Raw genomic sequence first — 13,500 nt, forward strand, 5'->3', positions numbered from 1 at the left:
CCCTTTAGGCCTACCCTCAGGTTCGGGCCTGTTGATGCAATGGGTAATAGAGATTTTTGACAATCCAGGGAGAAGAGAGATATCATTTTAGGGAGTTGTTGCTTATAAGTATGAGATCAGATTCGAGGATCAGAGACCCCTTGATTTCTATTGTTCTGTTGTCCTATTGCTGCTAAGCTATGTGCATGGTGGCTTGCTTATGGATGCCACAGCTAATGTCTACTGCTATGGTACTATATTTAATGAGTTTCTGATGTTGTGCTACTCCATTATGACGATATATATGCAACGTTTGATGATATTAAGTATTGGGTGCTACTACCCTAGCTTCTTAGCGGCTCGTTAGTTGAGCCTTTGAATTTAAAACTTTAATGTATAGGCTTGTATTAGATTTTGTATAACCTTAGGTTTGTTTTTTTGAGGTCCCTCCTCATTCTGTGCTCCCAACTTCATTAGATTGCATGCCGAAGTTTGGTAGGTCTGCTAAGTTTCGAATCGTTTTGTATTATTATTGTTATTGTTATTGTTGTTGTTGTTGTTGTTGTTATTATTATTATTATTATTATTATTTTTTATTATTATTATAAACCGTATTTCATTTCATCGAAAGAGACTTTACAAGAAGTTGGTGAGGAGTCAAGCAACAAGTTGAGCCCCCACACCCTTTTATTATTAGCTGTTATTCCTAAATCATGGTTGAAGAACCTAATTAGGTTACACAAAATATGTGTGAAATTATACTGCAACCTTTACAAGTCTGTAATTATACTAAGAACCAAAATTTAATAAAGTGATTACCATTTAGTATATATTGTAGTATAATTGATTTTAAACTTCTTGGATAACCAAATTAGGTTTATACAAAATATGTGTGAAATTATACTGCAACCTTTACAAGTCTGTAATTATACTAAGAACCAAAATTTAATAAAGTGATTACCAATAATAAGTGATTTTAAAGTAGGCATTTATCATGTTACTTGTATATATTGTAGTATAATTTCACATATATTTTAAAAAATATATGTGAAATTATACTACAATATATACAAAATAAGCAAGATTAATTTGGCATAAATTACACTAAAGTGAACTTATTATACGTCATCATCATCATACCTAGTGTATCCCGTTCATAGACAGACTATGGTCAGGGTCTGGGGAGGGAAGATAAACGGCAACTCATACCCATTAGGAGAGTGCGGTCAGAGAGTCCCCCGGCTCTAATGGGTCTTCAAAGAGAGAGGATCCAACAACTATCTGAAAGCCTGCAACTTACACCCACGTTAGCCAGTCATAGTAATCAACATATACACAAAAAATAGAATACGTACAAATAACTAAACAAACGATAATGGAAAGAGAGGTGGTAAAGAGCGATTAGTAGAGGCAAAGAACACCAACAAACGGTGGTCAGGAGGGACATGTCTAGTAATCTAAGACGTGGATAAGGCGCCGCCAACTGGCCCTATTCCTGGTCAAGTCCTTAGAGAGGTGGAGTTCGCACAGGTCATCTTTAATCTGCTCCTCCCACGTCCTCCTAGGTCTTTCTCGTCTTCTCTTACCCTCCACTATGATGCATTCGATCCTTCTTACTAGGGCGTCATGAGTCTTTCTCTGCACATGCCCAAACCATCTCAACCTGTTATCCCGCATCTTTGCTGAGAAAGGTGTGACTCCTAACTTCTCCCTGAACTCCTGGTTTCTTATCCTGTCCATCATAGTTTTACCACTCATCCACCTCAGCATACGCATCTCTGTTCGAAAACCTTCTTTACAGGCCAACATTCTGTTCCGTACAACAAAGTCGGCCTAATAGCAACGCGCTAAAACTTTCCCTTAAGTCTACTACGGAATTTTTATCACAAAGCACCCCGGTCGTTGCTCTCCACTTAAGCCATCCCGCCTATATACGATTAGAAACGTCTCCGTCAATCTCCCCATTACTCTGAATCACCTAACCCAAATATTTGAACAAAAAAATTAATATCAATCAGCTCAAAACTTAGGACGAACCATAATCACGCCGGGCATGCTTTCAAAGAACTCATACCTACAATATCAAGTTTACACTTTAGTAGCTATTTGAATTTGAAATGAAGGCAAAAACAAGCGTAATACAATGGACCAAAAGGCCTTACCCTTTATCAGTAAGGAAGGCCTTCACTGTCGTTGGAATCTTAGCCACTCCATGACGACTGTGTTTTCCTACGCTTAACAGTTAAAATTTTTAAAAATTAGTCTCACAAATGCAAAAGTACTTTATTATAATAGAGTATAGATTATTCATTAATTTAGTTGACATATCGAGAGTGAATAGCATTCAAATTTAAATCAAATGTGAAAATAAATAGATACCTATAATAACTTTCAAACAAATTGGTTTTTTATTGGAACTAGTGGATGAAGCAATTATTATTTTTTGGTTGGTTTCAATCATACTGAGACGTTTTCTTGTTGCCTCAATTGCTTCAGATGGATGAAGACCATGCAAGTCAATCTTCATTAATCCATTTTGTTGGTTTATTATTCTAAAAATGTTTTCCGCGGCCACTTCATGTAGTTTATCCACAGTTTGCCATGCCCATTTACTTTCTTAACAAAGTTGTTTTGCCAAGATGTAATCACGTTTTAGAGAGGCATTTTTAAAATCTTTAGATAAACGTTTTGATATGCTGTTAAAACAAGTTCAAAACATTGTCAAATCAAATGAAAACATAAGACTATTCAAAATTTGTCGAAAATGAAATCTACAAGTATAGAGTGGGTAAACACAAACCTTGTCATTTCAAATGCCTCGTTTCTATATCTCAAATACAAATCATTTTCAAACAAGGATGACGACTCTTTTTTCTTATTATCATCAACATTATCGTTCTTTATAGAGAGTAGGTTGAGATTTTGAACATTTTATTCAAATAGAACTTCACTATCGTTATAAGTGTAATCTAGGACATTTTCGTTAATTTTGTTCTTATTATCCTTTAGTAAGAAGGACTCTTTTTCCTTATCAGCATTAGTGTAACCGTTTTCTAAGTAGAGCTGATTGAGGTTATGAATATTTTGTTTAAATATAATTTTAGGGACGTCATTAGAAATTTCAAAAATTATATTATTATTTACACTTTGAACAAAATCTTGGAGACTTTCAAACATCCTGATCTTGTCTGTATCTTTCAAGAAAAACTCTTTATCAATTCTTTCGTAATATGGATCAATGTTTACAAAAATTCGACGACATTGTTCATCGACGAAAATCGATAAAACCATGGTATTGTTAACAAATACAAAGAAAAGGCTTAAGAAAATATAAATCTTCGATATCAAATGAAAGAAGAGAATGAATTGTGTTTATAAAAATTTTAAGAAAACTAAAATGTTTGAATGAAATTAAAAGGAAGTGAGGGTAGTACTAAATGAGAAGACTGGAGGGAGCACTACAAGAAAATTAGTTTTTAGCAATAAGTTTTGACAACAACTTAAAAAAATTCGTTGTAAAATATACTAGTCGTTGCAAAAAATAAATTTCGTTACTAATTTATTGTTGCCATATCTGAAATTTAATTTCCCTCCATCAAAAATAAGCGCGGGCTTTGAAATAATTAATATTTATCTTTTGCAACGACACCACTCGTTGCTATAAAGTTTAATTAGATATCGCAACAACACAAGTCATTGCTAAAAATTATTTTATGTATTGCAACAACAAGTGCCAAAAATAGAGGTATATTTATAATAAAATGTGACAACACAATAAACCTAATTTCATTTCACCCGACACTAAACCCGCCATTCTCTTGGTCGTTGCTCTTCCTCCGCTGTCTCTTCTTGAACATCGTCGGCTTCCCGGCTCTTCTTGAACATCGCCGGCTTGCCGGATCTTCTTGAACGTTGCCGGCTCTGCTCATCTCCACCGTCATCCACCACGCAGTCCACCGAACTCCTGCCACCATTGTTATTGCTCAAAGTTTGCCAGCTCTGCTCCTCTCCACCGTCATTCTTCGCCTCTACCTTCCTTCAGTTTACCGGCTCTCCTCCTCTTTTAAGGTAAATTTCAACCTAATTTTATTGAAAGTTTTGGTGTTAGTGATTGATAATAGTGCTGGATTGATATTTTCGTTCTTTGGATCAATTGTGGAAGTCTCATTACTCTCATATATCTCCAAAACTACGTTTATCACCCAATCCTTCATCAATGGCTATAGAACAACCACATACCAATAATGAACCCAATCTCAAATCGAAAGTCTTCTTCGGCATCAACTTCTCCTGCACCCCACATCGATTCCCAAAAGAAATTGGATGTTTATACGAACCCACTGATTCTTCGCAAATGTCAATTGAAATGAATTATTTTGTTGCTTGGTGCTACATTTTTTGATGAATCAGTTTATATTTTGTTGCTGGATTATTTTGTTTCTTGTCCATTTGATGAATCAGTTTATACGAACCCACTGAATCAGTTTATACAGGCATCTCTTACATACTGCTGGATTGATATTTTAGTGAGTGATGTTAGTGTTGGGATTGATATTTTAACCTAAATTTTAACCTAATTGTAACCAATCATTGATATTTCAATGATTGATATTAGTGCTGGGATTGAAATTGTGATTGATCATAGGGTTGGGTTTTACTGATTGAAAATGCTTTGTTGGTGCCATTTCTGCTGACTTATTTGTGCACTACTGCTGCTGTTTTGCTTGCTGTCTGTGCTATGCTGTTGCGTTGTTGTTGCGTGGATGCTGCTGCCTAGATCTTACCTTCTGATTGCTGACTGTTCCTCTGGCTGCTGCTTTTGTGTTATAGCTGGGGGTTTGGTTTTTTTGCTTTGTGTCTTATACCAGTTCAATGGTTTTGTGTAGCTTTTGTAGTTTGCTATGTATAGCTTTGGATCCTTTTTTGCTGACAATTGCTATGTGTAGCTGGTTTTTTGCTTTTGTAGTTTGCTATGTATAGCACAATGTCTTATTTATGCAAAATTTGTAGGATCGGTCGATTCTACGAGCCGATCCTACGATCCAGTTCTGTGAGCCGCTTCCAATCCAAAGTAGAATCACGATCCTAACAACCTTGCGTACTCATTGATTTTGATTCTTAAATTATCCATGTCATTGAAAAAATATTCAGTAATTGTTATCAGTTTGTTTCTCTTAATTATTGTTCTTCGCCTTTTCAATTGCAGTTGAACAATTGCAGTTAGTTTGTTCTCAGTTCACCTCCGCTTTCGTCCGCCTTCAGTTCTGCTCCTCTTCTCTGTTGTTGCAGCCTCTTTTAAAGGTAAATTTTAACGTAATTTTAATCAGTGATTGATATTAACCTAAGTCTAGTGTTGGGATTGAAATTCATAATTAAGCAAATTAATTTTAACCTCTAAGTGTTGGGATTGATGTTTTAGTGAAAGTTTGGGTTTTGTTAGCCTAATTCTAATCAGTTTTGTTTCAATTGTAATTGTAGTTGTAATTATTACTCGTTGATCTTGATTCTTAAATTATGCATGTCATTGAAAAAATTCAGTAATTGTTCTTAGTTTGTTTCTCTTAATTATAGTTCTTCAATTGCTGTATGTTTTTAATTCAATACATCATAAGTACTAATTAAATAACCAACAAGGATTAAAAAGACATTAGCAAATACAATGAATTTTATTTAATCCTCAAAAACCTTCAACTGCAGTAGGTTCTTCAATTGTTGGTAGATACTTGTTCTTATTCTTGTTGTAGTAACTTAGTTCTTCAAATTTCTTTTTTTTGGTATGTTGGGTAATTAGGTAACTAACACTTTGTTTGTTCGTGTTCTTGTTGTAATAAGTTAGTTCTTTAAAGTTAGTAAATTTCAAACTTTTATTCTGATTTATTCACTTTACAATATTCGGTTAGTTCTTGTTCTTGTTGTCGTAAGTTATTCAATGTCTTTTATAATTATACAATACAATTTATAAATATTCTTTGGTGTCATGTTTATCAATTGTTACATTTTGAATTTAGGAAATGAATTTGAATAAGGAATGGGTCAAAGTAAAAGATCGTTCATCCTCCTTTTACGTAAATGGTGTCGACGAGTTTTTAATATTTGCCCTTTCTAATGTAAGTGAAGACGACAAAGAGAGAGCTACTATAGGTGTCCTTGTAATAGTTGTCGCAACATATTTTTCAAAACAAAATGTGATGTAAGATTAGACTTGCTCAAGAAAGGAATATATGAGAAGTACACTTTATGGGATCTTCATGGGGAAAAAATAAATGACTCAAGTGACAAGGAAAATTCCAACAAGTTTGATGACACTGATAATGTTTTCACAATGTTGCAAGATGCGTGCGGAGTAGGTGGTATGAATTTTGGGAGTAATGAAGAGGTTTTAAATAATGTTAAAGAGTCGGAGGAACCTAATGAAAATGCAAAAAAGTTTTTCCAAGTGTTAGAGGAGTACCAAGTTCCATTGACAATACATGGCACAACAATGTCCAAGCTGTCATATATTGTTAAATTAATGCATTTAAAGGTTCTACATAATTGGTGTGATAGCTCTTTTGACAGTTTACTCCAGTTAGAACGCCAAGGCTATGGAGCCAACCTTCCAACTTCCTATTATGAGGCTAAGAAACTCATTAATGACTTAGGCCTTGATTATAGTAAGATTGATGCTTGTGAAAATGATTGTATCCTTTATTGGAAAGAGCATGAAAAGTTAAACGAGTGTCCTACTTGTGGTTTACCAAGGTGGAAAGAAGAAAAAGAAGGTTCGTCAAGAGCGGTGAAGGTTTCTAGAAAGGTGTTAAAGATATTTTCCATTAAAGCCTAGACTTTAAAGATTGTACATGTCTAGAAAGACAGCTAAAGACATGCGATGGCACAAAGAAAGGGATGCCAATGAAGCACTAAGAGTGAATAACTATGATAAAATTATTAAGGATATGCTCTTTCAATGGAGGACGATGAAACGTTTTTAAGGGATGATGAAACATGTTTGGTGGATGATATAATGAGGCATCCCGTAGACTCGTTTGCATGGAAATCATTTGATGAGGAGTATAGTGACTTCGCTAAAGAGGTGCGAAATATCAGACTTGGTTTAGCTAGTGATGGATTTCAACCTTTCAATAATTCAAAACATAGTATTTGGCCAGTGGTTCTTATTCCTTATAATTTACCTCCTTGGTTATGTATGAAACCCTATTCATTTATGCTATCTTTACTAATACCTGGCCTACAAGTCCTGGAATGAATATAGATGTGTATCTCCAACCACTTGTTGAGGAATTAAAGGAACTTTGGGATGTTGGCATTGAAACCTATGATGCTTGCTCTAAAACAAATTTCATCTTGCGTGCAACTCTATTGTGGACTGTTAGTGACTTTCCTGCGTATGCAGATTTGTCAGGATGGTCTACCAAAGGTCATTATGCTTGTCCATGTTGTCATAAAGAAACTAAACGAACATCATCGATGCATAAGGGAGGTTACTTAGGTCATCGACGTTGGCTTCCAACCAATCATAAGTGGAGAAAAAATGCAAGATGTTTTGATGGAAAAATTGAAAAGGGGTTGCACCCATGCCTTTAAGCAGGGATGATGTATTGCTACATCATAGTCGATTTTCACAAGAAAAATATGGGAAGATTGATGGGAAGAAGAGAAAAAGAGATGCTTCTAATAGTTTGTTTGGGTGGAAAAAAAGAGCATTTTCTTCACCTTGCCTTATTGGAGTAAATTGAAAATTCGTCATAACTTGAATGTTATGCATATTGATAAAAATGTGTCAGATAATATCCTGGGTACTTTAATGAGCATACTAGGTAAAAATAAAGATACTTTGAAGGCCCGCTTGGATTTAGTGAAAATGAAAATTAGGGAGAAGTTGCATCCTCAAGTGGTTGGTGATAAGGTACGTGTTCCTGTGGTCGTATATTCTTTGAGTTCATTTGCGAAGGCAGCCATATGTCGTATGTTTGCAAAAATAAAATCTCCAGATGGATATCTATCAAATATTTCTCGATGTGTTAAAGATAATGGGAAAAAGATATCATGTTTGAAGAGCCATGACCATCACGTTTTCATAGAGCAATTGCTTCCTCTAGCACTTAGTGGGTTTTTACCAAAAGACGTTTATGATCCTTTGGTTGAATTAAGCTTTTTTTTCCGAGACCTTTGCTCTAAAAACATCAGTATTGGTCAAATAGAAGCACTAGAGAAGAAAATTCCTTTCACCTTATGCAAGTTGGAGATGATTTATCCACCAGCATTTTTTGATGTTATGGTACATTTGGTTATACATTTGGCTGCTGAGGCAAAAATTGTTGGACCAGTTCGATATCGATGGAATGTATCCTGTTGAGAGGTATCTAATTTATTTTTGAACTATGTTCTTTTGAGTTATTTTCTACAATTTTAAACATAACAAATCATGTTCAACTAGGTATCTTCGAACATTAAAATCATATATTCGAAATCGAGCACATCCTGAAGGTTGCATTGCTGAAGGTTATCTAACAGATGAGTGCTTAACATTCTGCTCTAGATACATGAGTGACATTGACACTAAATTCAACCGTAAAGCGAGAAATGATGATGAGGATATTGAAGAGGGTACTTTGAAATCTAACCTAGAGATATTTAGACCACTTGGACATCCAATTGGGGGGAGTACACCAATTCATCTTCATTTTCAGGAGTGTGACCAAATCCATTTTTATATACTTCAAAATTATGATCCACTTGTTAAGTTTGTACAGTAAGTAATTTGTTTTTTATTTCTCATAGATTACAATTTTGAATCATATAACCGTCTTTTGTTCTAAACTTCATTATTTTTTACTATTATGTCTTTCCTATAGAAAGCACAAAAAAGAATTGGAAAAAGAATGTCCACGAAATATAGAACAGAGGCACAAAGAACAATTTTCCAAATGGATACAAAGTCGTGTAAGAAAGTTGTTGATTATTTACTTTAGTAATTATCTACACCTTTTTATAAAATAAAGGATTTTAACATGCAATGTGTTCAAATAGGTACGAAAGATTCATGAACTTAAATCTTGTGATGAAAACTTGTATAACTTGGTATGCGGTCCTTCTAGAGTTGTAAGGCGCTACACTGCATACATAGTGAATGGTTTTCGATTCCACACCAATGATAGATGTGAAAATAGGGACACACAAACTTCCGGTATCATGGTGTGCGGTGATGACTCTTCATCTAAGGAGTACTATGGTGTTTTGAGAGACATATTTCAAGTGCACTATCCTGGAGGAAATCATGTTTTTGTGTTCAAATGCAATTGGTTTGATATAGAAAACTATGGTAGAGGGTATAAGGTAGATGAACATGGATTGATTAGTGTGAATAAGAATAGATGTTTGAAGTCAGATGAGGTATATGTGCTTGAATCACAAGTGGAGCAAGTGTTTTACATTGAAGATGAACGAAATGAGAATTGGCAATTTGTTATAAAAGCATTTGCGGTAGCCGGTGATAGTATGTTGAAGGAAATACAGGTGGTTTTGGTTTTTTTGCGATTGAATATTAATGATGAAGCATTCTAGTTTTATGCTTTTAGTTTAACCTTACGCTACTTACATTTTTTATAGGATAAGTTCGAAGTTTCTGAATCTAGTGATTACTTACGAATGCACATGTTCATTTTGGAGACAATGCAACGTTTATACAGATTATACAAGTGTAGATTGCACTACTACTACAAAAGCAAGAAGTGTGGAAATACCGATGATGAGCGAAAAAAGAATCCTCCTCCTGACTTGCCTCAATCTCAATGGGAATATCTCATCAAATATTATGGCTCCGATGAATTTAAGGTATTCACAATAGATTTAAATATTTTTATGTGAGTGTAACAAGAAGAAATAAGGTATTAATTGCATTATCATCTTGTAGTTAATAAGTGCAAGGAACTCTAAGAATCGAAATTCCGACAAGAGAGTTAAGCATACAACTGGACAACTATCATTCCCAGAATCAGAGGATGTATTGGTGGTTAGTTTGACGTAAATACTTTATAAATACTCACTTTTAGTATTCCGCAAGAACATCAATAACGATCTTGTTTTTACAGACAAAAAAGAATCGAGGTGTGAAGCTAAGTGCGGATAAAGCTTGGCTTATCCAGCACACTCGAAAGAATGATGATGGAAAACTTGAATAGCTTCATGGTGACACACGGTCAAAAGAAATTCATGTGCGTACAAAATCATTTTACAACTTATTTTGAGTTTTGTGAATTACTTTTGTAATAGAAGTTGAAAAATGTTGTTGCTTCTATAAATTACTTTTCTAATAGGAGAAGTTGAAAAATGTTGTTGCTTCCGTTGGTGATTCAATGACTCATAAAGAAATTCTGATGCAAGTTTTGGGACAAAGGTCGGGATACATTCGTGGGAAAGGGACGGGAGTACGTGCATATGTTTAGGGAAAGGCCGCAATAGAACAACGTAAGATTGTGGAGCAACAACAAGAGAAAATTCAACTGCAAGAACAAAAAATAAAAGACTTGGAGGGAAAAATTGAAGAATACAAAACACAACAAGAGGCAATGGAGGCTTTTAGACAGAGCATATTGCAACTACTCCAAGTAACTATGCCATGAATGCCAAGCAGGTAACCGTATCGTATTTGAATATGGTGCAACTTTATATCCGTGTAACTACAACTAACTAGACCCATGCACATCAAATGACAACAACCCACACACACAAAATGATAACCACTTGGTGTAGCACTGATGTAAACCTGCTGCTAGTCTGATCACAACAGTTCTGCTCAACTGATGTAAACCTGCTGGTCATAACTGCACTGATTTTAATCAAGGAAATCAGTGGTGTCTTGTGTTACAACCCCTTGGTACGTCCTTGTATTGATCTTGCTCTGAAAATACCCCAATGTATGCTTTCTTGATCACAAACAATCTCAATGACTGATTGTGGGTTTTGGATCAAGGATGTCTGACTTCACTTGTCAAGGCAATCCTCTTTCCTGGCTTCTTCCTCCTAGGTTCACTCCCTAGATTGAAGAATCCTACAATCCTCGAATGTGGCTTCACTCACACACGCCCAAGAATTGCTCACTTCCTTTGTTGATGCACAACTGAAAATGAAGAGAAATTTTATTCACAACTGAAAACTGTCTTTTACAAATGTAGGACCTCTTATTTATAGACCTATGACATGAGGAAATAACTCTAAGATGATCAAAGAGTCAGCTAACTAACTTCTAACGGCTAAAATGAACACGTGCCAAACATGTGCACACTTTAAAAGAACAAAACAACTCAGTGTAAGGCTGATAGCTATTGACAGACAAAACCGCTGACCACACAACCTTCGGTGCCACTTCTTGGAATCTTCTGTTGTTTTTTAGAAGAGTCCTTGGATCTTGGTGGAAGTATTCAAGTGTAAAAATTTCATTTCTACCCTTCGTGGCTCTCAAGGATCTCAGGCTAGCTCTGGCTATGATCTGCAAGGTCTGCTGCTCAGCAGTTTTGGCCAGAGACTGGATTGCTTGATTCTGTGTTGATGGCTTGGTGTGCAGATGTGGTAGACTTATAGTTACTTATTGCAGATTAATTTAGTAACAATGTGATCATCTTTCTTTCCCTGAGTCCGTGCATATCTTGGTTTATAAGTTCTTCTATCATCTTAGTTGTAGTGTCATCTGGGATGCCTTGTAAGTTTGCCTTTGGGGGTTGTGGTTCCTTGCTGTCCTCAGAACAATCCTTCATGGGTTGTGATGCAAGTCTTCCTGAATTGGCTTGTATGGTGTGGCTTGATGACTCTGCTTGTATGGACTGACTTGATGATTCTGCTTGCATGGTTTGCTTGATGAATCTGCACCCAAATTTGGTGCAATAACTAAACTGATCAGATTCTAATTGTGCACATAATTCCTTGCTGTCATCATAATCGTGCACATAATTCGTTGCACAATGCTACTGTTGTACACACTCATCTGCACAGTACTTGTTCTTAAATGTTGATTTGTGATGCTGTACAAAATATTTTTTATTCTGTTGATACAGGATGCACACACTTGTTTGGTTCAAATCTTCACGCAATTGAACAGGTTGCAGTTGTACTTGCTAGCCTTGTATGTATATCAGCTGAATTTCGAAACCTTAAGAGTTGGTCAAAAATGTGTTGAAAACCTGCACCATATCAAACATGGTGAAAAAACTAACCATCATTGTGAACTAATTTGTCGAACACTAAAAAATTAGAGTATATGAAAATTAGCACTATAAAATTAGAGTATATGATATGAACAAAGTTTTGAATCTAAGGTTAGTCAATTCAGTGTCTAAAAGGATTTATTTAATTTAATGCAGGTATGCATGATATGATGATGTGCAGTTTTTGATTCTTGATCTCGAAGCGGACATCTACTGTGAAATTTGATGGCCACTATCCAATATCTATGAATCTCTTTTGTGGTGAAATTCGATGTGCACTATGCAATATATATGAATCTCTTTTGTAATTAACAAACTTATAGCATTCATTTTGGGTTTTAACTGCACATGTAGTTTTTGGACTATAAATTAACAATTGTAGTTATGATTTTGGACTATAAAGATGGGAGACTCTTTGATCGCACTCTCCTTTATGGGTATAAGTTGTCGTCATTCTTTCCTCCCCAGACCTTGATTATAGTTTTTTATGAGCGGGATACACTGGGTATGATGATTATGATGATGATGTTTAATATATATATATATATATATATATATATATATATATATATATATTTTCTTCTAAAAGATATTTTTTTCTTCCAAACGATATATACTTTTTAGTTAATTGTATAATTGCAATTCTGAAATTATGCTTTACATATATAATTAGCAGCGTCAGAAAGTAGTAACAAATAACTAACCTAAATTCATGATTTACCCGATTTAGCAGGGAAATTAGTTTTTTGTTTTAATTAATAAAATAAATGTTGAATTTAAATAATTAAAATCCCTCAAATCACTAACAGCTGGTCTTGGCTGAGACCGTCTCAAATTGAGACTAAGAGTGGGCCGGCTCAATTCCCGCGTGTATCAACCTCACATGCTTTCTCTCGTTTTTTCTATTTTTTGGGCATTTTTCAACTTTAATCTTAAAGGTATCAATCTTGACCTTAAAGGATATCAATTTCAACTTTATGTAAACTTTAAACAGATCAATTAACATAAAAATTCAATTTTAACCTATTTGTGATCAATTTTGACGTTAAACTGAACAATCTCTACCTAAATATGGTTCTGTTTTACAATTTGAGAACAAAGTTAATAAAATGGTATTATTTTATCATTATATGGATGAATATTAAACAACAAATGAATGGTCAATAACACTATTAATAATAGTGTTAAAACTATCAAATAATAGTATATCAACATATTAGAGATAAACAAAAGGTAAGCAGCACCAACAAACAAAAAATTCAGAGGTATCATCAAACATGATAATAGCACTTACTGAGTAAGTTGGTCCACTGGATCACTG

At 34.7% G+C, this 13,500-nt stretch overlaps 2 protein-coding genes across 5 annotated transcripts; one reads left to right on the top strand and one right to left on the bottom strand.

Moving 5' to 3' along the window:
* Nucleotides 1–1,191: 1,191 nt before the first annotated feature.
* Nucleotides 1,192–1,755, bottom strand: LOC130825009 (uncharacterized). The gene is made up of 2 exons (XM_057690035.1): nucleotides 1,464–1,755; nucleotides 1,192–1,268 (listed from the first exon to the last, which is right to left on the bottom strand). Exons 1-2 carry the CDS (start codon nucleotides 1,753–1,755, stop codon nucleotides 1,192–1,194), a joined length of 369 nt encoding a protein of 122 aa, XP_057546018.1.
* Nucleotides 1,756–3,758: 2,003 nt separating this feature from the next.
* Nucleotides 3,759–12,692, top strand: LOC130825374 (uncharacterized). Of its 4 annotated transcripts, none has more exons than XM_057690559.1 (11): nucleotides 3,765–4,047; nucleotides 5,186–5,280; nucleotides 5,988–8,338; nucleotides 8,417–8,731; nucleotides 8,835–8,922; nucleotides 9,010–9,495; nucleotides 9,589–9,813; nucleotides 9,893–10,002; nucleotides 10,071–10,193; nucleotides 10,296–10,612; nucleotides 12,336–12,692. In XM_057690559.1, exons 3-9 carry the CDS (start codon nucleotides 8,250–8,252, stop codon nucleotides 10,090–10,092), a joined length of 1,335 nt encoding a protein of 444 aa, XP_057546542.1. In that variant the 5' UTR covers nucleotides 3,765–4,047; nucleotides 5,186–5,280; nucleotides 5,988–8,249; the 3' UTR covers nucleotides 10,093–10,193; nucleotides 10,296–10,612; nucleotides 12,336–12,692. The 4 variants fall into 4 exon arrangements, with proteins under 4 accessions (XP_057546541.1, XP_057546542.1, XP_057546540.1 ...); XM_057690557.1 differs by having other exon boundaries at nucleotides 9,893–9,991; nucleotides 12,336–12,691; XM_057690558.1 differs by having other exon boundaries at nucleotides 3,759–4,047; nucleotides 5,186–8,338; nucleotides 9,893–9,991; nucleotides 12,336–12,691.
* The last annotated feature ends 808 nt before the right edge of the window (nucleotides 12,693–13,500 follow it).

Source organism: Amaranthus tricolor, chromosome 10, assembly GCF_026212465.1.
Source record: "Amaranthus tricolor cultivar Red isolate AtriRed21 chromosome 10, ASM2621246v1, whole genome shotgun sequence".
In the NCBI taxonomy this organism is placed as follows: domain Eukaryota; kingdom Viridiplantae; phylum Streptophyta; class Magnoliopsida; order Caryophyllales; family Amaranthaceae; genus Amaranthus; species Amaranthus tricolor.